Source organism: Stigmatopora argus, chromosome 9 (assembly GCF_051989625.1).
Source record: "Stigmatopora argus isolate UIUO_Sarg chromosome 9, RoL_Sarg_1.0, whole genome shotgun sequence".
Taxonomy (NCBI): Eukaryota; Metazoa; Chordata; class Actinopteri; order Syngnathiformes; family Syngnathidae; genus Stigmatopora; species Stigmatopora argus.
The window spans coordinates 17,372,473-17,396,352 of record NC_135395.1 but is presented as its reverse complement, the minus strand read 5'-3'; the positions used below and the strand labels follow the sequence as shown (position 1 = coordinate 17,396,352).

General features: G+C 40.2%; 1 protein-coding gene across 1 annotated transcript in view; it reads left to right on the top strand.

Moving 5' to 3' along the window:
- Window positions 1-788: 788 nt before the first annotated feature.
- Window positions 789-23,880, top strand: part of macrod1 (mono-ADP ribosylhydrolase 1) — a 123,507-nt gene continuing 100,415 nt past the window's right edge. The window contains 4 exon segments of the mRNA XM_077609655.1: window positions 789-1,163; window positions 1,165-1,265; window positions 1,811-1,906; window positions 2,002-2,115. Coding sequence (XP_077465781.1) covers window positions 898-1,163; window positions 1,165-1,265; window positions 1,811-1,906; window positions 2,002-2,115 — 577 coding nt within the window. The 5' untranslated portion in view covers window positions 789-897.

The following is a 23,880-nucleotide window of genomic DNA, read 5'->3' as shown; positions in this document are numbered from 1 at the left end:
TTTCCGTCTGGCGGAAACATACAAAAGGCAAGGCCTCAAGTTTTGAATGACAGCTTGGCGATAGAGTTTGTTATGGGCTCGGTTGATAATATACGCTCATCATATGTTTTTCTTCAACATATATGGACATTTATGTGGTATAGGAAAAGCGCAGGCGAGTGGGTAGGAAAGACAATGATTGAATTGAATTTAAACTCTTTTATTGTCATTATAGAAGTATATAATGAGATTTAAGGCTTCACCATGAAGTGCATAAGTAACAACAACAAACAAACAAATAAATAATAACAATAAATAATAGGTTCTATTACGAAATGTTTGTAAATAGTAAAAGTGCAAATAAATTCTAAGTAAAAATATGAATGAATTCTTATTCTACATTTAAATGAATACATTTCATTTAGATACACAAATACTAAACCCGATGTGTTTGAAATCTCATTTTAAATGTGTCCTATGCGAACAAACGTTTTATTTTTATCTCTGTGTGAAAAACAGGCGATATCAATATAGAATTCTTTCATTTGAACGCAACTTGGCGCAACTCACTTGTCGTCTTATTTCCGACGGCTCTTAAAGCACTCACCGGCTCATCCAAGTTGGTCGCTTCGATTCGAAATTTAATTCTGATTTACAAATCATTTTTTGAACAAACAAACACACAAATAAAACAAAAGATAAATTCAACTCATCTTTAATTAATACGTAAAACCTCTGCCATGAATATTTCTCAAAATATCTACCTACAACTAATGCCAAACTCCCCCCCAAATGGTACATTCCCACAAGCAAAACAAATATGGCACACGCCAAGTTGATGTAGGTTTGCGAACGGCGACAATTATCTATTTTAACACTAATATAACATCTAACGATCTCAACCCAAAACGTCCCGAGATGTCGATACAAACATCAAATCTAACTTTACGTCTGGGGACATCGATGCTGTTACCCACTGGGTTCATGTCCCACGTGGCCATCAGTGTCAGGTTCAAGCATCTCATTTTAACATCTGGACGTGCCCAGGTGGGACGCCAAACATTTCCAAATCCACTCTGCGACCACATACGAACAACGAACTCAAAATCTACCACAGTAAGCCGATCGACGTCCACTCGAGAGTGTTTTTTCTCCTCACCATTTGGGAATCGATCCTTTTTAGGGCACGGGTTTCGGCACATTGACAAAGTTTCTCCACACTGGGGCGGTGGCAGCCATGAAAATTGACCTTAACTCCACTGAGGGCGACTGGAAGGAGATCAAGGGTAAGAGGGTCCATTACTGTACTTTTCTTGGCTAAATCAAGTGTCAAACGTCTAAAAAAAGAATTATCTGGGAATGAAATGCTCTATTTCAGTATCGGTGTTGTTGCAAAGTCATATTTTTTGAAGGGAATAGGTCTAAAGTCAGCAACTTTAGGTAATCAAAGAGATTTTTTTTATCAGCACCCATTAAAAATGATATGATCAGTAGCCCACAAGTCCTTGATTACCAGAGAAGACACATTTAAAAAATGTATCTAGAACTTGTTGATTGCGGAGCAAATAGTTAAGGTTTAGTTTATTTTATTGTTTTTTGCCATTTTTGTTATTCCAATGTCAAGTGGTCAACCACCTCCAATTGCAGGACACCCAGGAAGAAGTTATTCCCTCAAATTCACTGCAATCACCAATTTGGTGTCCTCCATCAACATATTGTGTTTTTTTTTCTGTGTCAGTAAGTTGCAGTATTTAAAAAAACCTTCGGAGTTACAGCTAAAATATTTAATGTCATGTGCCATCTGCTAATCTATGGCGGTCTTTCATCTTAGAGTTCCTCTTGTCTCAGCCTGTGGAGATCAGGCGTAAATACTATAGGACTGACTCCATAAAGTTGGAGAACATCCCAGTTTGGACTCCCACTGGAGGTCTGACACCCATTATCACTCTTCCTCCTAATACACTAGTTTCACTTTTGTTTTGTTGATACAACCTAAACCTAACTTGAGTTTTTCTTTTTCAGTGTCCGATTGCTTTGAAGCGAGTCATTATCCCAAAAGTGGGAATGTTGATGGGAAAATTTCCGTGTTCAGTGGTGACATCACAAGGCTCGAGGTCGATGCTGTCGTCAATGCAGGTAGGCCAGACTTTTGATTTTTGCTATTTAAATGTGGTTCAAGATAAGGTAAGTGGAGAGAATTCCCCAAAGCAGTGATATTCCCAACCACACTGCTACAGTAAGTCATCAAATTTCCCTTAAAAATCCCTGTAATGTGAAAACTGTCTTTGCAATGTTTGCCTTTTGTCGGTATGCGTCTCCCCCCCACCAAGCCCCAACAAAACATGACAAAAAGAGATGTATTTTTAATTTAACAAACAGAGAAAAGTTACAAAAATAACCAGGTAGGTAACAAACATGAAAAATCAAGTCCAGTGAAGCCAAACATGTTTTACACTGCCTAGCAATGACATCATACCTACATATTGGTGCAAAAAATACAGTATATCCCCCTAATTCAGGGGTCTCAACTCCAATATATCACTGGAAATAGATTTAATGTGCAGCACATAAAGTATGCCACAATTAAAACAATTGAATTGAAATTGAATGTTTTTATTGTCATTATGTAAGTATAATGAGATTTAAAGCTTCATCTCAAAATGCAAAAATAACAACACACAAACAGGAAAATTAATAATACATTAGTAAGTCATAAATAAATAAGTATTCAAAATAGTAAGTGTCACAACATAAGTAGGGAAGGGCACAATTAACAGCAAAAACAACAAACAATAAGACAAAATACAAACAAACAAAATACAAACAAACAAAATACAAACAAACAAAATACAAACAAACAAAATACAAACAAACAAAATACAAACAAACAAAATACAAACAAACAAAATACAAACAAACAAAATACAAAAAAAACAAACTAAATACAAACAAACAAACTAAATACAAACAAACAAACTAAATACAAACAAACAAATAAAATACAAACAAACAAAATACAAACAAACAAAATACAAACAAACAAAATACAAACAAACAAACAAAATACAAACAAACAAACAAACAAAATACAAACAAACAAAATACAAACAAAAACAAACAAGCAAACAAATAAACAAACACACACTGATAATGATTCAATAATAATAAATAAATATCAATAAATAAGTAATACATGAATAAGTAGTCAACATCATAAATAAGTAGTAGTCAACATAGATAGGCAGACAACATAATAAGTACTCACAACATAAATAAGTAGGGAAATGCACAAATAACAACAACAAACAAACATAAATAATCAATACATAATAACAATGAATACATAATCAACAATAAGTCATAAATGAATAAGTAGTCAACATAATAAATAGTAGTAGTCAACATGGATAAGTTGACAACATTGAAAAGGTAAGTGATCACATAAATAAACATTGATTCAGTCCTCCATTTCCCCCAAATTGTCCACGTTGGACGCCAACCTTTGTCCTTGCATGAGGACACGATACATTTTCCTTTCCCCCTGTCGTCCCTCGGGAATTAAATTTCAATGAAGTCACCGTCCCTGATTCACTTTGAGTAACTTCTTGGCAAACGCCGCTTCAAACTGTCGCCAACCCAAGAGACATTACTCGTACTTTTAAGCGCAAGTGATGATATACTATGTCCCATGCTCAATTGTATTTGTGAAACACTGCCTCAAAGTAACCGTTAGATGGCAGCGACCACTTACACACGAGTCTTTCACCCCCCTTCGTGGCTTTTAGTGCATCTGGGAAAAATATCATCTGTGTCTTGGCAGAGGAGGGCGTCGAGGGAGGGGGTAAGGGTGGTCCAGCATGCCTAAATGATGCTTGATGATGAGACTGTAGCAGAAAATGATAGATTTCCATTTGGCGACAGCCCGTTAGCAGGTGCCAGCATCCGAGCGAGCGCCGCCACCGCGTGTAGGCAAACATTATTAAGTGCACGCAAACGCGGAAGATGACGTCCGTGTTGGTTTAGTGTTTGTTGCTTGATTTGTGACCGGGATGGCAATTTTTGTCGGGTGTGTTTGCGTACGTTTTTTGCCAATTAGCAAAAGGACCACTAAAGTGTCGTTGGAGAGGGATAAAAAAAAAAGAAAAAATAAAACATTGCTCGAGGAAAATTTTCCCATCCGTGGATGAGTCATGCGCATAACTCCGACAGTCAGACATTTAACTCCGATAAAAGTAAGATGGCAGAGGGGAGGAGGGAAGAGAATAAGATAAAAAGCGCACCAGAGCGAGGCTAGTATTTAAATCACGGATGGTATCACCATGGCAACAGGCAGGTTCAGGGCTTCCTCGCAGGGTTTTTTTTTTTGGACCGTGGCGTCTGACCGGCCTTTTTGTTTTTTGTTCGGTCGGACTGATTTTCCCATCCCGCTGACATTCCCAGCGTCCTTTCGTCGACGGAGAGGCCGAGCTTTTGGCGTGCTGACTAACGGATTGACTCAAAAGCTCTCAGCGAGGTCACTTAGACGCTCGCCGTTCAAACGAGACGGCGGACAGTTGAGGACGAGCGAGCAATTAAAAGGGGCGAGCCATTTAGCCCAAATAAACCGACGCCGGCTAAGCTGTTCTCCCGTCGCGGATGTAGTTAAAGTCAGAAGGAGTTGTAGTTGAATTTTGCGGTTGCACCGCTTAGCCTAAAGTGGGCGGAGAATATTCTCTTCAAGCCAACTGTGGCCAATTATTGGCCATGCTCACTGATTTGCCGATGGGATTGGAGTGAATTCTTGACCCTAGGACAAAGACCTCTTTCAATTGTATACAGTATTTCCGAACCTACCGTATTTTCTCGCATATAGGCCGCAAAAAATGAGGACTGAATCGAGGGTACGGCTTATATGCGCACAAATTAGACTTGACATGCACAAAACAACAAACTACCGCAAAACTCCACTCATATTTGTATTGTTTTCAATACGGCGTAGACCACATGTGTCAAAGTGGTGGCCCGGGGGCCAAATCTGGCCCGCCGCATCATTTAGTGTGGCCCTGGAAAGTAAATGATGAGTGCCGACTTTCTGTTTTAGGATCAAATTCAAATGAAGAGTATAGATGTATATTGAATTTCCTGATTTTCCCCCTTTTAAATCACTAATTGTAATTTCTTAATCCATTTTTTTCTGTGTTTTTAGTTCAAAAATCATTTTGTAAAATCTAAAAATATATAAAAAATGCTAAAATAAACATTGTTTTAGATCTATAAAAAACAGAATATTCAGGGCTTTTAATCCAGTTCTTTTAATCCATTTATAAAAAAAATTATCAAAATATTATATCTAAAATGGTCCGGCCCACATGAAATCGAGTTGACGTTAACGCGGCCCGCGAACCAACCCGAGTCCGACACCCCTGGCGTAGACATAGCAGCGAATCCACATTTACGACGTAGCGGGCCGCCGTGATTGATCGGGCGAGCTGCAATCTGGGCGGAGCCGGCTGTCATTTGCGTCGCTCTCAATAAAGATTGGATTTACAGTAATTCCTGACTCCGCCTGCTTGTTCTCCTCCCCCGGGCCCGCCCCTTCTCTCGCGTGGCGTCTCCACTTTAACTGCCCCTGGCTTGTGCCCATGCCTATAAAACGCCACGCACATAAAAAAAAAACCCACAAGCGCTTAAAAGCTGCGCCGAGGTCTCGGAGGGGGCGGGACCATACGGAGGGGGAGGAGACTAAACATCCTCTTTACACTCCTCAATCACTTGTTCCCAAGAAGGGAGGAAAGATGGAGGGGAGGATATATTGTCTTTGATGGGCTTGCTGATTAAGATGGATTGCACAATGAAACGTCCAAGTGATGACTTTTCTGTTTTTTTTTTTATATATGTGTGTGTGTGTGTGTGTGTGTTTGTGTGTGTTTGCATCTTCCTAAATGGATTCAGGCAAAATTGCCTGTTACTCACAAGCTATTTCTTTAATTCACCAAAATTCCTTATTTGCATTTTAGCACTTGTTCCATCCCTCCGTAGTATTTAATGTATATTTGTGTTTGCCGCTAAACACTTCTTATTGTGGCCTAAGCACCATTTGCATAAGATTAAATTTTAATAACAGGAAAAGATTTAAATACTCCACCTGCTCTGCTCTCTATTTTTAATATAGATAACATCCCTTTTTGCAGGAGTACTCTGTGAATAAGCGCCATGGCAAAGTTTGATAAATCTTTCTATTAAAAGGGGAAAAAAAATGTGTCTCCAAAGTGAAGCTCTTTAGAGATGCTGCAGTGCTTTATCTTAATCATATGGCTACAATATACACCAGCGCACCGGGGCATTAATTTACCGCATTTTCTTGCTTATACGCCGTATTTGTGGCTAAAAATTGATGACTGAATCGAGGGTACGGCTTATATGCGCAGAAATTAGACTTGACATTGACGAAACTGCAAGGTGACAAAACGCCATAACGCAAGAAAATGCGGCCGATACGGTCGTTTATTTCAAAATAGACCAGAAAAAATGCTAAACAAAATTTATTTTGGAAAACCTCACTTACTTGTGCCTGCCATTGCTCGCTCAGGGCGCCGCCATCTTACCGCAGTTAAACGTGCTCTGATTGGCCAGACGCGAGTAGCCTTGATACCATGTGAGCACTGCTCACATGACTTCCTTTTTGAATTCGTTTACGTGCAGGCAATGATTTTGAAGGTTTAGCTGCATGATTGTACATTTGAGATTAGGAAATAAAACAAAATTCCACTTTTTCTTTTTATTTCTTGTTTGAAAGTGACAACTTTTGCAGTAATATGAACCATCGAATTTTTTTTGATATTTTGACATTAGAAGCAATTTGGCTGCTACAACATCTTAAACTTCTGGTAAGAAAATTATAATTTGTCATTAAAAAGCATCAGGTTCTCGTCAAGATAGACTTTGTTCTTTTTTCAAATTGAATAATTTAATATTTTGCATTTACAAAGACAGGCATATTAACTTCCTTATGATTTTGACCCTAATCATGTGTTTTCGATTCATGCAGTATCTCGAAAATACGTCTCAAACCATGAATATGGAGGTGAAAATTGCGAATCAGGGGGCATCTTATATCAGAAAAATTTTAAAATTTAAGGATACGGCTTATACGCGGATGCGGATAATATGTAAGAAAATACAGTATGCCTTTTTGAGTTGAGTGTGTGCCATGGCGTTATACCTATACCTCGCAGGTAGCGCTTTTGCGTGCGTGTATGAGATAGCTCCCTCTAGCTTTTCTCTGCAGGTAGCAGATAAAGCTGTTGGCCACGGCTAGAAAGCTATTCGAGATGGCAACAGCTGAGAGATACAAGATTAAGGGCCACCGTCGCCCCCCTCGTTCTTGGCCGCAGGTGCCAGACAGAACGAGAGGGACGGCCGCTGTCCGTGTCTGTGCGCATCCACTCAACGCTAATGTCCTCGCCGATAAGAAATCGAGAAAGCGAGTGCAGATGGAGTGTGTGTAGTGTGTGTGTGTGTGTGTGTGTGTGTGTGTGAGAGTGTGGGGGGGTCAAGGATTTGACTCAAAGCACACCAATGCAGGCATCTCTAAATGCAAGTCATTCAATGGCACATGGCTTTCTGGATTAGTGGCAGGAAATTGACATCTTTTTATCGATCTTGAGTTACCGTGCAATAAATATATAATCATATTATATATACTATACTGTAGAGCAGGGGTGTCAGACTCGGGTTGGTCCGCGGTCCGCTTTAACGTCAACTTGATTTCACGTGGGCCGGACCATTTTAGATATAATATTTCGATTTTTTAAATAAATGGATTAAAAGAACTGGAGTAAAATACCTGAATATTCAGGTTTTTTTATAGATCTAAAACAATGTTTATTTTACCTTTTTTTATATTTTTTATATTTTACAAAATGATTTTTGAACCAAAAACACAGAAAAAATGGATGAAGAAATTACAATTATTGATTTAAAAGGGGGAGAATCAGGGAATTTAATATACATCTATACTCTTCATTTTAATTTGATCCTGAAACTGAAAGACGGCACTCATGATTTACTTTCCTGGGCCACACAAAATGATGCGGCGGGCACTTTGACACATGTGCTTTAGAGTGTATACTGTATGTAACAGAAGCAAAATGAACACAAAAGAACACACATGGTTCCTCATCTCTCATCTCATTTCATTTTCTGAGCCGCTTTATCCTCATTAGGGTCGCGGGAGGTGCTGGAGCCTATCCCAGCCGACTTCGGGCCAGAGGCCGGGGACACCCTGAATCGGTGACAACCAATCACTCGTAGATAAGGGCAATTTAGAGTGTCCAATCGACCTACCATGCCTGTTTTTGGAATGTGGGAGGAAACCGGAGCACCCGCTGGAAACCCATGCAGGCCCGGGGGATAGCATGCAAACTCAACACAAGTGGACCGACCTGGATTTGTACCCAGGTCTCCCACTGTGAGGCCGACGCGCTAATCACTTATACACTGAACCGCCCCAATACGGTTCCTTTATTTATTTATATTCCATTTAATGCAACGGTCCCCAACCACTGGTCCGCTGGCCAGAATCGGGCTGCAATCCGTCCTGCCAGACAAACAAATTTCATATGAACAAAGAAAAATAGTTTCCAAAAGGAAAGTTAAGAGCTTGACTTATTACAAGCCATTTATCATCCATATCGTAATTAGATCAAATGTCGAACATAAAGTGATTTGGGAGAGAGTTAGAATTGACAAATTATTAAAAAAAGGCATTCTGAAATTGCACTGTAGCATCTAGTTTAAATGATGATTGGTGATTGAGAGAGTTCAACCGTGTTGTTTTCATGATGTCGTGGTTGGTGGTCTCCATTTCAGGTACGCCTACGCGGGGGCACAGGAGTGGGCAATAGCTAATCAAAGCTCTTGTAAAGTGAGAGGGGGATCAACTAAATACAGGTTTAAAAATAAAACGACGGTGTGGAAAACAAAATAATTTATCTGGACTCCAACATGGCTGACTAGCTCAAGGCATACTTCAAAACCATGTTTGCGTTATTAGTTTCTCTTGAGTATTGAAAGTGCTCTGGGCCATTTTGATTGAGATGATAAATCCACTTCATGTCGGTTTGATGGCTGTTTTTTAACACTGTCATGACACTGTATTCGGGTAGAATTACAGTACAGTAATCCCTCGAATATCGGAGTCAATGTAGAGTAGACGTAGCCATGATTAAAATATATATATATATATTTTAATAAGTGAGTTTGAACTGAAAACAATTCCTTGTACAAACTGTTAAATCTGAGTATTGGCCCGAATATAAGACGGTGTTTTTGCATTGAAATAAGATGACAATAAGAGTATTCAATTGAATATCTTTAAAGCGAATGTTGAACACTGATGGTTAATGCAGTTATTGCAATTTTGCTTTTTTATCACAGTACATTAGTTCATATAAATTTGAAAAACCAGAAGCCATTCATTTACAAATGTGATTGTACTTCAGTTTACATATTTACAAATTCATATATTAACACATGACAGATTTGAATGAGGCAAAATAACATGCTTTTTCTCTGGAACATATTGTAATAATCATATCTTTCAGACGTACTGCCATTATTTTCTGTTTAAAAATTAAATTAGATCTTTTTTCAAACGCGGGGGGTCGTCTTATAATCAGGACCGTCTTATACTCGGGCCAATAACGCTAATCTTCTCGAATATTCCAGACCTTACAAGCAATATTTTTGTTTTTTCCCCCCACTCAACTCCCTGTTGTAATATTCTCCAGCGTTTTAAAGATTTGAGCGTTTCTCCGGGTGGCGTTTTTTTTCTCCGGAAAACGAGCGCCACTTTGTCATCAAGTCACTTAGTATCCCAGCCTTTAATCGCAAGGGGCATGTTATGAACAATCCGGCACTCCCGCGAGTAAGACGGGTCTGGGCGGATGACGGAAAGCCCAGAGGAGCCACTGACGGACTGTCGCTGGGTGTGCGCTTTTTTTTTGTGCGTCTCCGTGCTGCACTTAGCATACATCTACCCTGGAGCTCTTGTCAGCTCCTCTTAAGATAGGCTCATATTACAAGATGCAACGTGTCGCACCAAGTTTGCCACCCCAGACAAACACTTTACGTATTCCGGCTCCGAGAAAGAAGTCTTTCTTTATTTATGCGTAGTTCGCTCGATGCGTCAAGATGACACAAAAAAAACCCTAAAAAAAACTAAATCAATTCTCCACTTTTTGAGTCAAAGACTTTAAAAAACTGCGCAAGTGTTCTTCAAAGCGGCTTTGTGCTTTTTGAAAATGTTGCAGTGATGAATTCCATGAATCGCTTGGGAAAGTCATGATTTTAACCTTGAGGGAGAGATGAATTTTATTATGAATTCCATCCTGCTGAGCTTTATGCTGATATTGATTGTTTGCTTTTTGCACGCTCGTTTTTAGCTCATTTGATCAAAATTTCCCATTTGAAGTATCTTGAAGAAAAACAAAAATGCATTACTTTGCCAATTCTAGACAGATTTTAAATATATTTACAGAGCACAATAACAAATGCTGACTTTTTTTTTCTATAAAAGGCCAAAGTTTTCAGTTTTTGGTGAAATTGCTCACAAATAAACGTAGCTAAATTGGTAAATGTGTCCGCTATGAGTTTGAGTTTGATTGATTTAATAAGGGACGGCACATATTAATGAACATATTTGTATTCATGTTAATGTATTAAATATGTAAGATTGTAGCCGAGAGCTAATTTCCATCCTTAGTCCCTTGTGTAGGTTGAAGATAAACCATGACACACACTACACACACGTAGCACAGTTTTAGACAACGTTGTGATCGCAATTTTGTTCGTCTAATAGCGAAGCTTTAAGATGATTGGCCGAGAGGTTCAGAGACGGGAGTTGACGTATGTTAATTGGTATTGAGTTGCAAGTAGAGAAGGTGCTATGGCTAATTTAGCCATCTTTTTGAAGGGAAGTACACAGTCACCTCTAGAGCCAGCCCATGTTGACGTGTTGGAATTTTTTTTGTACAAAATCTTGCAGTGGAGGAGGAGCTTTGTGTTGGAAGATGCGCTAATAATCTTACTTGGGATCGTTTTTTTATCACATTTGAGTGTATACGTATGATCATAAATGATCATACTGTCTGTTCACTGGCTACCGAATCCTACAAAATGAAAGTAAAGCTTATCCTGAGGAAAGAAATCCGCCGTTTTTCTGTTGTAAAAGGTCTAAAACAGCATAACTGTTTGTTTTAATTCACATAGCTTGTCAGTTATTCCAAAATTAGCGTAAATTGACTTTCTTCAGCCTGCAAAGTGACCTTTTTTCCATTATTGGCTAATCTATTGTCGATTGTTAATGGCTTGAAATGTCGGAAAAATAAATGGCCGCTCCCTCACGGAGAAAGCTCGACATTTTGTCAGTTAAAGCAGGACATTTGTGCAAATAATGTGATCCAGAACAGACCAATAGGCAGTCGGGGTGTCCAGATGTTAAGACAGTCGATAGGGTGCCACGTTTTTTTGCAGGGAAGGCACTTTTAGAGCACCGAGCCTCCGCCGTTTGGCCGTGATTACACTTACCGAGCGAGATGCAGCATTTAGAGGGCAGATTGAAAGCAGTTTCCGCATCTAAATTTAGAAAGCTTTTGCACACTGGGCTGCACCGCAGACAACAAAAAGCACCCAATGTTACATTTAAAATGAATCCAGCTGCTTCACATTTATAAGAAATTTACTTTGTGGAAGAAGTAAAGCTAATATTTGTTCAGTAAAAACAAAAACAATCAATATTTTGTTTTTTTTACTCTAGTCAATTGCAGATTTTTCAGTCTCATTCATATTTTCTTTACAATAATTACATTTTTTTTAAATCTATGATTGTTTTAGGGACACGGTTTAAGTAATAACCTTTGTTTAACCTTGAAGGACGCTGGAGAACAACTGTTCTCATTTAATTAGCCTGGTGATTGGAGAATATAAATTAATTTGACGTTACTCGTAATTACTTTACGCTTAATTAACAACTTCAAGGTGATGAATTAGATAACGTGAAGACGGCAACGGTTTCAATAACCAAACTCTAACGTCATTCTTTGTTTTTTTTTTTGGCTGGCAGAAGTTTTATTTTGCAAGTTTGCTGCGTTCGCCCTGTCCGATTTCATTTTTATTCTGGACGCCCCGGATCTTTCCCACTTTACATCACGACTCGGCGTCGTGTTATGTCCACTCCGTCCGTCCTCTCGCGTCGGCGTCTTTGCCAAAGGCGTTCTTCCCGGGCGGCGCGAATTAGCCGCGGTCCGACGTCGGACGGGGCCGCCGCTCCACTTTTTCCAGTCCAGATCTGTCCGACTTAATCACGCCACAACTGTCAGAAACATGACTCTACCGGTCATTTGGGCGGCGCCGTTAATGTCCGCCGCGTGCCGCAAATTTGGAGCTTTCAAGGTTCGATGCTCCGGTGCCGTTTCTGTCAGAGAAGATGGATGAAAATCCACAACGCTTCACGCCATTTTGCACGTCTCCAGAGTTTTTTTTTCCTCCCTCCCCTCCCCCCACTTCCATTTAGACATCATCGCAGACAAACGGGCTTGGGTTTACGGTCGGAGACAGATTTACACCCTGACATTGAGAAGTTAACGCGCCCTTGCAGAGCTAATCCCTAATGTTGCCCGCGTCAGTAAATAAAGGAAAAAAAAACAAAAAAAACAAGCCAATCCGATGGGGTTTGCGAGAAAAAAAGCTCATTCTTGCTAATTATTTTTCTCCCATCCCTCCCTCGTTAAGCGCTTCCCAACCCCTCCAATCAATCGGCACTTTAGCGAACGGGAAAGGAAAAGGGATCCGTTAGCCTCATTAGCCTGATTGGGCCGATACGGGAGATGGAGTGAAAGCGGGGAGGAAACCAGAAAAGGAGACGCTTTCGCCACTCGGCCTATCCGAGGAGTTGTTGTCATCCGGATAAAAGATGCTTTTTTTTTTACACCTGGCCTTGTTTTCGCCGAATCGAGTTGTCATGCGGAAGGTCGATGTGATCGATCGATTGGGGCCTGTTTTAAGATGAGATGTTTTAATAAAGTAGCTTAGGGTTGACCTACGATAGTTAGACTTTTGCTCTGGAGATCGGATCCACACTGTAAAGCAGGGGTCGCGACCTTTTTTGACTGCGAGAGGCATAAACAATTCATATTTTCAAATGTTATTCCTTGACAGGCCTACTAAGAATTCAAAATCAAAATCTTTTTGTTGTCGTTTCACCACTTATAAAGTAGAAAAAGTCAATGAATTCGTTTGACAACATTGTTACTAATCTGAGTTTGATTTATTTAATAAGGGTAGCTGTTAGGTTCACCCTTTAGGTGTTCCCAAATGCACTCACAAATAAAACAGCTATCTGAATCATAACCGGTGTCTTGCAAGAGAGAATCGATCGTGATGCGTTTCTGTCCTAAACCATTCTCCCGAATTGAATCTTCTCTTGCTTATTTATTCCATAAGATTTACAACATGCATCTCAGTTCTCAAAACAATTGACGGTCTGCCGGATCTTCCCGAGGGAGCTCGTGTGAGCCAGACATGAAGAAGTCGATGTTTCTCATAACAATTGAAAGTCCTCCGGATCCGACGAAGCGGTATCGCCACCTGGTGCGAAGTCGAAATCAAAACAATTCAGAGTCCTCCCGATCTTCGGTGTGAAGAGGTCGATTGTCCTCAAAAAACATTCTTCTTCATTGCCAGCAAATATATACTAATAATAATCAGCAAAGTGTTCTTCATTGCAAGCAAATAATGTAATGTACCGTATTTTCACGACTATTTGGCGCATCGTATTTTACGCCGCAGTGTCAGTAACGAGTGCTATTTCTGTATTTTAAACACACAAAGGACGCACCGTTTTTATAGACGCAGCCCGGCATGGCATATATATATATATATTATATATGGATGAATATCGAACCGCAATAGCGCTGGCTACGGGAAGCAGCTGCAGACTCTATTTCCGGTGCGCAGTGACTGCTGGGATATATAGTTATTTCGTCAATACACCCAGGATGATGGCGAACACACTAATTTGGTGCTACATGCACCAAATGCACGCTATACCCATACGCTAAAAACACGTTTTTAAAAAGGCAACGGAAGCAAAACTGAGTTCGGTTGTACTTTATTTAGCCATTTTACAATGTACTCACGTCATCATAAAGCGCACTGGACTATAAGGCGCCCTGACTATTTTGGAGAAAATGTAAGACTTTTATGTGTGCCTTATTGTTGTGAAAATACGGTATACTAATTATCCTAAGTAAAGCAAAGCGTTCTTCATTGCAAGCAAATATATAATAATGTTATCAATTAATAACCCTAACAGTAGCACAGTTTGAGTAGCATGGTTTTAGACAGCGTTGTGATGGCTATTTTGTTGGTCGAACAGTCAGGCTGTAAGATGATTGGCCAAGAGGTTCAGAGACGGGAGTTGATGTATGTTCATTGGTATTGAGTTCCAGGTATGTGAGTCTTTCTGAAGGGAACTACACAGTCACCTCTAGAGCCAGCCCTCTTAGATTCGTTGGTATTTTTTAATCAATGAGGATCAATGACAATACGCATGATTATGATATAAATAATTATGCGTGGCTAGACTTCTTAAAAAAAATCCACAGATGATTGCTGCGACTGCAACGAATGACAAGCACGCCCTTGGAAGCGTTATTTAACGTTGTAAAGGATCAACTCAATGTGACCCAGGTTATTGGCGTTGTCCTTTGAGAACATCTGACAGCGTGACAGTAATGTGCACGTTGTAAATCGGCCAAACTGTCAGACTCGTACGTCAGTCTTTGCCTTTGCTTAACGTAGCCCCGCCGTTGACTAATGATTTTACATTTCCTGCTCTTTGTAACAATAATGGCACGCCGACTAGCCGTCTTTGCAAAATATCGGGTGCACTGACAACCGGATAATCAGTTTAACATAAAAATGCCAGCTGGGTCCACAAAGTGTTTGATGTCGGCAACCCCCCAACGGATTCATTAAGGGAAAAAATCCTTCATTTAAAAAAATCTCCAATGGAGTTTAGCCTTTATTAAGTGGAAATAAAGGCAAAGAAGGACTTGCCAATTTTTTCAATTGGGTACAAAAAAATCATTGTTCATTGTCACATTGAAGTTTATAGATGATCAAATTATAAATTTAAATAAACACCCGATATAGCGATATAATGCACGTATCCCTTTGAACAAGGATCGCTTAAAATGGCGTATTTACCAAACAAATCAAAATAATTGCGTGTTTTTTGCATCACAACTTAAATTGTCATAGATTTTTATTATAAAAATAATTTCATTGAAGAAACAAATGAGACAGAAACTGTTTTTCTTAACCATGTGTTATATTGTGAAAATATTTAAGTTCTTTTCCAATGCTATTTCCTATCGAAAACAATATTTCTCCATTTTTTAACGCTAGCTTGGGACATATTCGGCTATTTTACATCATTTCAGCGCGACAGGTGATTTAAGTCATCCGAGTTACGACCAGTCGCAGAATGACTATCATCTAGTCTACTTTAAAAAAATAATGGACCCATTTGTTCATCCGACTAAATCTCCGTCCCGTTCGTCCGATTACCGCCGTAGATCTGCTTTTACAAACGTCCGCCATTTATAGCGCGCCGCCATTTCGCCATGAAATCCGTCCCGTCTTGCCGAGACATAAAAGGAACTCGTAACGAGGCGTCGGGGTTTATCCTCATTATTTCCGTAATGTATCCTAATGCGTGGTGACAATAAGCCCGTCTTTTAGGTAATCCTTAACGCGGCGAACAAAGTGGCGTGCAATTGCGTGCGTGGCCTTCAAAGGCTGCAGCCCACCCCGAGGCCCATCTTCCTCCTCCCCCCCGGCGCCGACAGATCATTGTCATCGTCTGATGGCGTGTCCTCGTCGCGGACGAAGCCGCCACGTATACGCACACACCTGCTCGGAAACACGATAAACGCGGCACGCAATTACCGTCTGATAATTGCCATCTACGAGGCGTCGTGGCGAAGAGCCATCTGATAGGGCCGCGCCGCGTCCGCCTGCATTATCACAGCTTAGGAAATGGCGTGACTATTTATGGGAGGTGTTTATCCACTTATCCTATTGTCGGTATTATCCGCGACTCCATTGGGCGGTCGTGGTCGGAGGCGTTTTGACAAACAGGCGGATGCTTGGTGAAGAATGAATGCCCTCGGGTCCACGTTGAAAAGATTTCTCGTCGGAGTTTTGTCAAGACGTGGCGTTCGGGGGGCTCCACGTCGTTGGGCTAATCTGTTTGTTGGGAAATTGGTATGCTTGTCGGGTTCTTCTGATGCACGTTTTGAAGATGGTGGCGATTATTTAGGGGAGGCACGTATCGCTTTTGTTTCATATCGAAGCGCTGCTTTTGGATTGGATTGGATTGGATAACTTTATTCATCCCGTATTCGGGAAATTTCATTGTGACAGTAGCAAGAAAAGGCATAGTTATAAGTTAGACAGTACAGTCAAAGGCCGCAGAACAACAAAGCAAAAGCACAAAGTACAAAGCAAATCAAAGTCAATGGGATCATTAAGAATCACCAAAATCAAATCATTAAGACAGAAAAGCAGCAAAAACACAAAACGAGCCAATGGTCCTTTTCTTTACACGTCACGGCCGGTATTTTGAACACAGCGTATATCTTTCTCAATCGCGAAAAGGGAGGTTTTGCCTTTGCATACGCAGACGTTGGATTTCCAGCTGCATTCCTACCTCAGTTCTTATGAATCAGGTTTTTTCGCGTTTCCAAATGCCACATTTTCAAGACCCCAAGTGACAACACGGGTCGAAAAAAATCAGTCCACACAGCAATGCTTGAACGGAAGTGACCACGCTCCCAATCCAAACATTAACATCCCAAAACATTTTACCCCAGTGAATTAAAATGGAGATTATTCTGTTACATTTGTTTATATTATTCTGTCCCACCAAACCAGTTCTTTTCCTCAAAGGTAATATAGTGTTGCACTACAGTAGCAATAATAGTAAATAATTAAAACAATAAATTCCCTACAGCTTCCTCTTTTTGCATGCCTCAGCCTTCAGGATGCACTACTACATTTGAATACCTTTTTTTTATTTTACCTTATAGAAGATAATAATGTATTATTTTGAAAAAAACAAAAACAGTTCTTGCAGTGTCACCATATAAGTCCACTACACGTCCCTATTAAATTTTAAATAAGTATATTCCCTTTGTCAACCAAAAGTGAGCATTTTCGAATACAAATCATATAATTATTTTATTAAATCTCATTGTTTAGTTGCTCAGCTTTGCGTATGATAGCAGTGAAATTAAATACGCGAGCCCGAATCCAGATAAACGACGAATTACCCCAAAGTAGGCTGCGTCGCGCTATCACCACGCCAACGATAACGCGGTTACGCCACAATCCATTTAGGGATTACAATCGTCTGAGAACATAGACGTGTTAAATGTAACACACAATCCATTTACAGATGACATTAGCGCATAACAAAGCTACAAAGCTTTTTTTTTTTTTACAGTTTGCCGTTGAGTCCTTAAAAGAAATTATAGTCAATATCATGCAGGGATGTTTTTCATCATCCCCTTTTTTTATTTTTTTTCAATAAAAATAAAATGACTTCCATTTAAGCCATATTTTACTCGACGAAAACTGTTTAGTAGTCCCTCTGAATACTTGTCTGTTTTAAGTACCCGCACAAGGACACATCTTGGCTTTAATCTTCACTCTTAACATGCCCCACTGTGATTAAAAAGGATTATTTATCCGTCTCCCCGGGGCCCATCATGTCACCTGAAAGCAAAATACAGGTGCGTGCTCTGACATTCAAACAAATGAGTCGTAGGCGTCGTCGTATTTCGAGATTCAAAGGATGCCTCCGTCACCCAATTTGTTACCGCAAGATCTCATCTCATCGCATGAGCTATTTATCGGAGAGCGGGCGTTCCCATTGTTGCGTTGTGGAGGGATGGCGGGCAAAGTTAAAGCGCCAGCTCAGCGTTTTGCAAATGTTTCTCTGTTTTTATGTATTTTTAAAGATACTCATGCATTGTTAATATGCTCGCAACTAGCAGAGGTTGCATATAGCTGAAGGAATGCTGCCTCTTGTCAATATACTGTGTTTTAATCTTTGTGTGTGTGTAGTCCAAGTACCACTTGATCGTTTTACCTCATTGTCATTATACTTGAATCACTGGCAGCTGCATATTCTAGCAATTGAGAGATAGTTCAATGTCAAATGTGGATTTATTTAAAAAATTATCATGCGCTATACAGGATAGTATCTATATATTTCTCTTTTAAATATTTCTCGAGAGCTTGCCTTTCAGATGGGTTGTAGGTATGTCATTTAAATGTATTAATAATAGTAATGTAGTGTTATCTGCGCTATTGGTTGACTATGTTTTAGTGTCTGTTGGTGGAAGAGTTTTTGTTTTTAGTGATGTTAGTGTTCTTATTCATTTTGTTTAATAGTGGAGAGTTGAAAATAGAAAAAGTTCACCATTTTCTTAGTCTATAGTTGTTATTTTATGTCATAAAGTTATTTTTTTTGCAAGAATTAAGGTTTTAGAGATGGCAAAGACTAGTCCAACAACTCCTGGTCTACTAAGTAACAACCAAATCTGTTTATAATTCAAAAGCCGAGCCTTCAAACAAATAGCCTACCACTACAATAACACTGTTTGTATATTGTAGCGCAAGTGCACTATAAGCTTTTTTTGTAGTTTTTCATTTACTGTGACTGTTGAATAAGCAAGCATACATCTCGATGTGGTCTAGCTCTATTATTCTACCGTGTACTTTTCTTTTGAAAGTCCATCTTTTGAGAGGTTGTGTTTTGTTTATGTTTGCTGAATGTGGCAGAGGAGACCAGCTGGGTTATTGCTTTCAGGCTTGCGGAATCTTTTTAAGAAATATCCAAATTTCGGATGGATCTGGGAAGTCATTGTCCAAGTCATTTTAATTTGGGTTGAAAATGACTGTGGCTAGAAGGAAGTTTTTTTTTTGTGTTGGTTTTTCGTCTTAATCGTTTTGCTTTAGTCTGAGTTTGTTCTATCAGAACTTGCGAGATGCCCAAATACAGCCAAATTACAAGTACTGAGTCCAGTTGAGAGTGGAGCCCTGCCGAGATGGGCCATAAGCCGAGCATGAGTGGAGGCTGAGAGCTTTGGAAGTAGTCGGCCAAAGCCCGCCGCCCGCAGTGAGCTCTTCCCTTCAAATTGCCTCAGCTCACAGATTGCTCATGTGGGAAGGAGATGAAAGCAAATTCCTCATGCTTTATCCCGCTTAGAAAAAATACAGCAGTCCATTTCTCATCTAATGTCAGTATCGGCGTTGTGATAACATATGCCAAAAAAATAACAATTTTCACAAATTCCCTTCCTTTTTGCATCTAATGTCAGTACCGGCTAACATACGCCAAATATGGGCATAGAGACAAAAAAATTCATTTTCAGAAAGATTACACAATGAGGCCTAGGTTAGGAAGAGATTATAGCCGCATTTCATTCGGTTAATTCAAGTTCAATATGTTCTGTGAGCAAGATTATAGATCAAGACACGGAATGCGAAGGCCATTCATCTTCTCAGGCTCATTAAAAACATAATAAGGGAATTATAACCCTATTAAAAAATATACATAATAGTGCTTTTGCCTATGAATACGCCACCCCCATTTAGTTTTGTCTCTTCAATTTCAGATCAGAACAATTTTACAACAGTGTCCCCAAAAACTTCATTTGCGGTGACACTTGGATCTTGCCGTTTATTTTTATGATTGATTATGGAAAAACCTTAAAGCCACCTGTGTAGTGATGGATGTGGTCCCTTGAAAAGCATTTTGGATTTAGCGGAGTCCCAAGAAATGCCCTGAATTTGTAGCTGCTTTTGTGTTCTGCAGATCTCACCATCTGCCTGTTATTCTTTCATTTATTTTTTAATTTTTTTATACTGTTCATGTTGTTTGGAAGATCTGAGATAAGAGCTGGACCTTCCTAAAAGTGTACAGATGCATTGTAAAAGTTCAGACTGTGGGGCGAGAAGGTCTGGGTACCTCACGAAAGCATACAATTTGCGATCGTCTAAGTCTCTTGATGAATATTGTCTCTCAATACAGTTTTTGCTAGTGACCGCTTTTCGTAAACAGGACTTTATAACAATACTGGTGGGATACGAAGTATCACAATCTAGAACAGGGTTGGGCAAACTTTTCGGCCCGGGGGCCACATTGACTTTAAAAATTTGACAGGCGGGCCGGGTCAGCACGAGATACGATACATATAAAAACTGCATCCGTTAACAGTACATATGAAACATAAACAGAAAAAAGGACTAAAGTATGAACATACTCATCTGGGATTTATGGGGTGCTTGCTTGGTTTTCATCAGACTAAAGGTCTGTTCACACACATATGTAGAGCCAAATAACACCAGAATCCTCTGTGCCATCTTCTGGATGTTTGGAAATTTGGCTGCACTTAATGAAGCCTAAAACTCCGAGACTTTCAGGGAGTTGAACTTGTCACATTGGAGATCAATCAGTTCCAACTGCAACTCCTGTGGAACCCTTTCCGGGTCTTGTGAGAAAGGACATGACACCAGCTGTCAATTTTTCCAAAATCACAAAACTGACGGCAGAAATGCTCATGCAGGTCAACCAATGATTTCCTGTATTTTGACCGCATAAAAAATAAGACGGATTAAAAGACCTAACTGGCCGTATATGGCCCGCGGGCCGTAGTTTGCCCATGTCTGATCTAGAACCACACCGATCTATTGTCACACCCCGGTTCGAAGTCTGAAATGTACTATGCTTCTCTCGAATAATGCATTCTGTCCTGAGTTCCTTAGGGAATCATAGTACATCTGAATAACATAATGAAGGGCTAATTTCTTCCCGAAGCATCAAGCAGCGGCTGTCGGACGTTTTTGTTCGCGCAGTCGGTGTCGGTGTAATTCCCCCGGAGCCTGGTTATTGTCTGCCTCTGCCTTGTTCATTTCTGTGATGTCCTCTCCAGCTTTGGCTCCAGAGCATCCCAGACCACGGCTTCATGTTTTGTTGTCGCTGGATCACTTTATAGCTACGAGCTAGCTCGCCGTGTCTGTGTTTCCTAGAAAAATGAATCAGTTGTTTGTTTTCCAGCGCTGTTAGTCGTTGGGGACCATCAGTCCCCTGTCGCTCAGGGGTGAACAGGTGTGTGTTTTTGTGTGTGTATGTGTGTGTGTTTACCAGTCACTTGTCGGTTCGTGGTGGCCCTGTCTTCTTTGTGTCGAGACTTCCTGAATGGATTTCAAATGTAGACACGGATTAGTGTTGTTAGAAAATTCTATGGCGTGAGTTGGATAGTGATTTAGTCTTCTTGCTGTCTTTGTTGTTAGACTAATCTTCTTGTGCCTCATATTGTCTTCAACTCTGAATTAAATGCTCCTCTCGCTACAGCCTTCTTTAGCTTGAGGGCTTAGAGTTATGAGATTAAGGGTTCAATTCCTGGTGGGTTCCGAATCGTTATGTTAGCGTGGTGTCGTAGTGCGTGGAACGTCGAGTTGGACCCAAAGCATGGCATGACAACGTGGCATGAAGCAAAACAAAGCAGACGTTCCGACAATGACTAACGAACACACGGGATTTAAAAGACAGACTAGGGTTGATTACTAAATTGTTAATATTCCCATGGCGGATTCGACGTCAGCTGGTTACGAGAGGAAGGGAAACCCGGAGGCGAAAAGCAAACAAAGCAACCAAAACCCCAGCTAACCCTAACACGACTTTCCTATGTTGAGTTTGCATATTCTCCCCGTGCTTTCTTGGGTTTTCTCCGGGTATTCCGGCTTCCTCCCACAACCCTAAAAACATTAACGCTAAGGCTGCTTCAAACACTCAATCGACCCGAGTGTCAGCGCGAATGGTCGACCGTCTCAGTGCGCCTTGTGATTGGCTGGCAATCAATTCGGAATCGCTGCAACCTTTGTGAGGAAACGTGGGGAAAAAAATGAATCTAATATGCATTCAAGCCAACGTGAAATTCCCGCAATGCATACAGTGACCTTTCGCATTAGGAGCGTAACGTATGCAAAGACCCGAAGAAGCTCAGAAGCTTCCCCGCTACCTGCAAGCTGGAATAAAAACCTTCAAGTGGAATTTATTCAAATACATTTTACTGCATGGCGCTAAACTGAGCTCTTATATTGAAAATGGCTGTAATCAATAGTTGTATAATAATCCCTTAAATGACAGTGTGTAAAATCCCACCCGGAGAGAATTATCGGCCAGCTGCAGCCGCTCCCGGCTTTATGGAGCTTGGCGGCGCTGCGCTTTGTGTCGTTCTTTAAGCTGCACTGTTGCAACCCACGTCTTTTTTTGCCAATTGTTATTTTGGGCCTTGGCAGAAAGTCGTTGACGGTGAAAAAAAAACAACGAAAATCCCCCCTGCTACCTTACCTGCAGGGCGTCGTCCTCGTGGAACAGACATGACGTAGTCCAACTGTCATTTGTTCTTTATAACAGCTCTCCAAAGAAGGAATAGAAATACTGACGTCGAATCTGCTATGGGAATATTAACAATTGTCTTTACAATTTGAAACGATTCCCGGTTGTTTTCGTTGAAAGACGATTCTTCCGATGGGAAAACATGCACATTTTCATCGTGTTTAGCGTTTTTTTTTTACTTTCAACTTTCTCCGGTCCAGATGTGTCCTTACAGACAGATTCATTATTTATAATTATTCACTTCTGTCGCATATTCGTATACCATGTTGTAAATTGAATAATAACATTTGCTCTGCTTGATTCACTCTTCAAAATGTCATTGTCAGTCGAAATGAAGAAAAGTTAAGCTAGTAAAAACCAGCATATGGCGCATTTTAATAACAGGTAGACTGTGAAAAGGATACACATAATTTATTTCTTTCTTTGGGTGTACAGACGCTCCCCTACTCGCGAACGAGTTAGGTTCCGAGCGATTGTTCATAAGGTGAATTTGTTCGTAAGTTGCTCAGTGCTATATTTTGTATTATAATTTATGTTTAAGGCCTATATAAGTATATTGAAGGTTTATATAAGTGCATTTGTATGTTTAAGGCTTGTATAAGTAACACGCATTGGTTTGTACCAAAAAAAAACATTTAATAAAATGGAGAGAATACATACAGTGCTGTATACATACATTAGAGAGAGAGAGATTTACTAGAAACAGGCCGAAAGAAGCTATCTAATGACGATTGCAGTTTTCTTCTTTTTTCCATCATAAATGATGCGGTAGCACTGTATAGCATCATTCAATTGATTTGCAACCTTTGTGCAACGTTCAATATTTGGGTCCTGCTGCTCGATCTTTATGTTTATAAATGGTACCGACGGTCGAACAATGCAAGTTGAATGCCCGTGCAACGCTCACCATTTTCTCACCCGCATCAAGCTTCTTTATTATTGCCACTTTCGTTTCAAATGAAATGGCTTTCCTCTTCCTTGCACTACCACCCTCACTAGAAGCATTTCGCTTTTCACCAACCATATTGAATAATGGATGCACGAGATATTTAATGATAAAAATGTTCTTTGCGCACTGGAGATACGTTCACGCACTTCCGCACTGCAAGGAACTGGGCAGAGGAAGGTAGATGCTGGGTGAGCTGAGCTCTCACAGCGCCAGGCGTCGGTATTGGCGGCGGAAAGAAGCACTACTCGGAAAAAGGCGCGCAATACAAAATCGAACTTACGAACATTTTTCGACATAAACGCAATTTGCAGACATGTTCGTATGTACCATTGTTCATAACTCGAATGTTCATAAGTAGGGGAGCGTCTGTAATTATTAGTTGAAAATGATAATATATCCAATGACCTGAGAGGTTTCCCCCTGAAATATCTCCAAA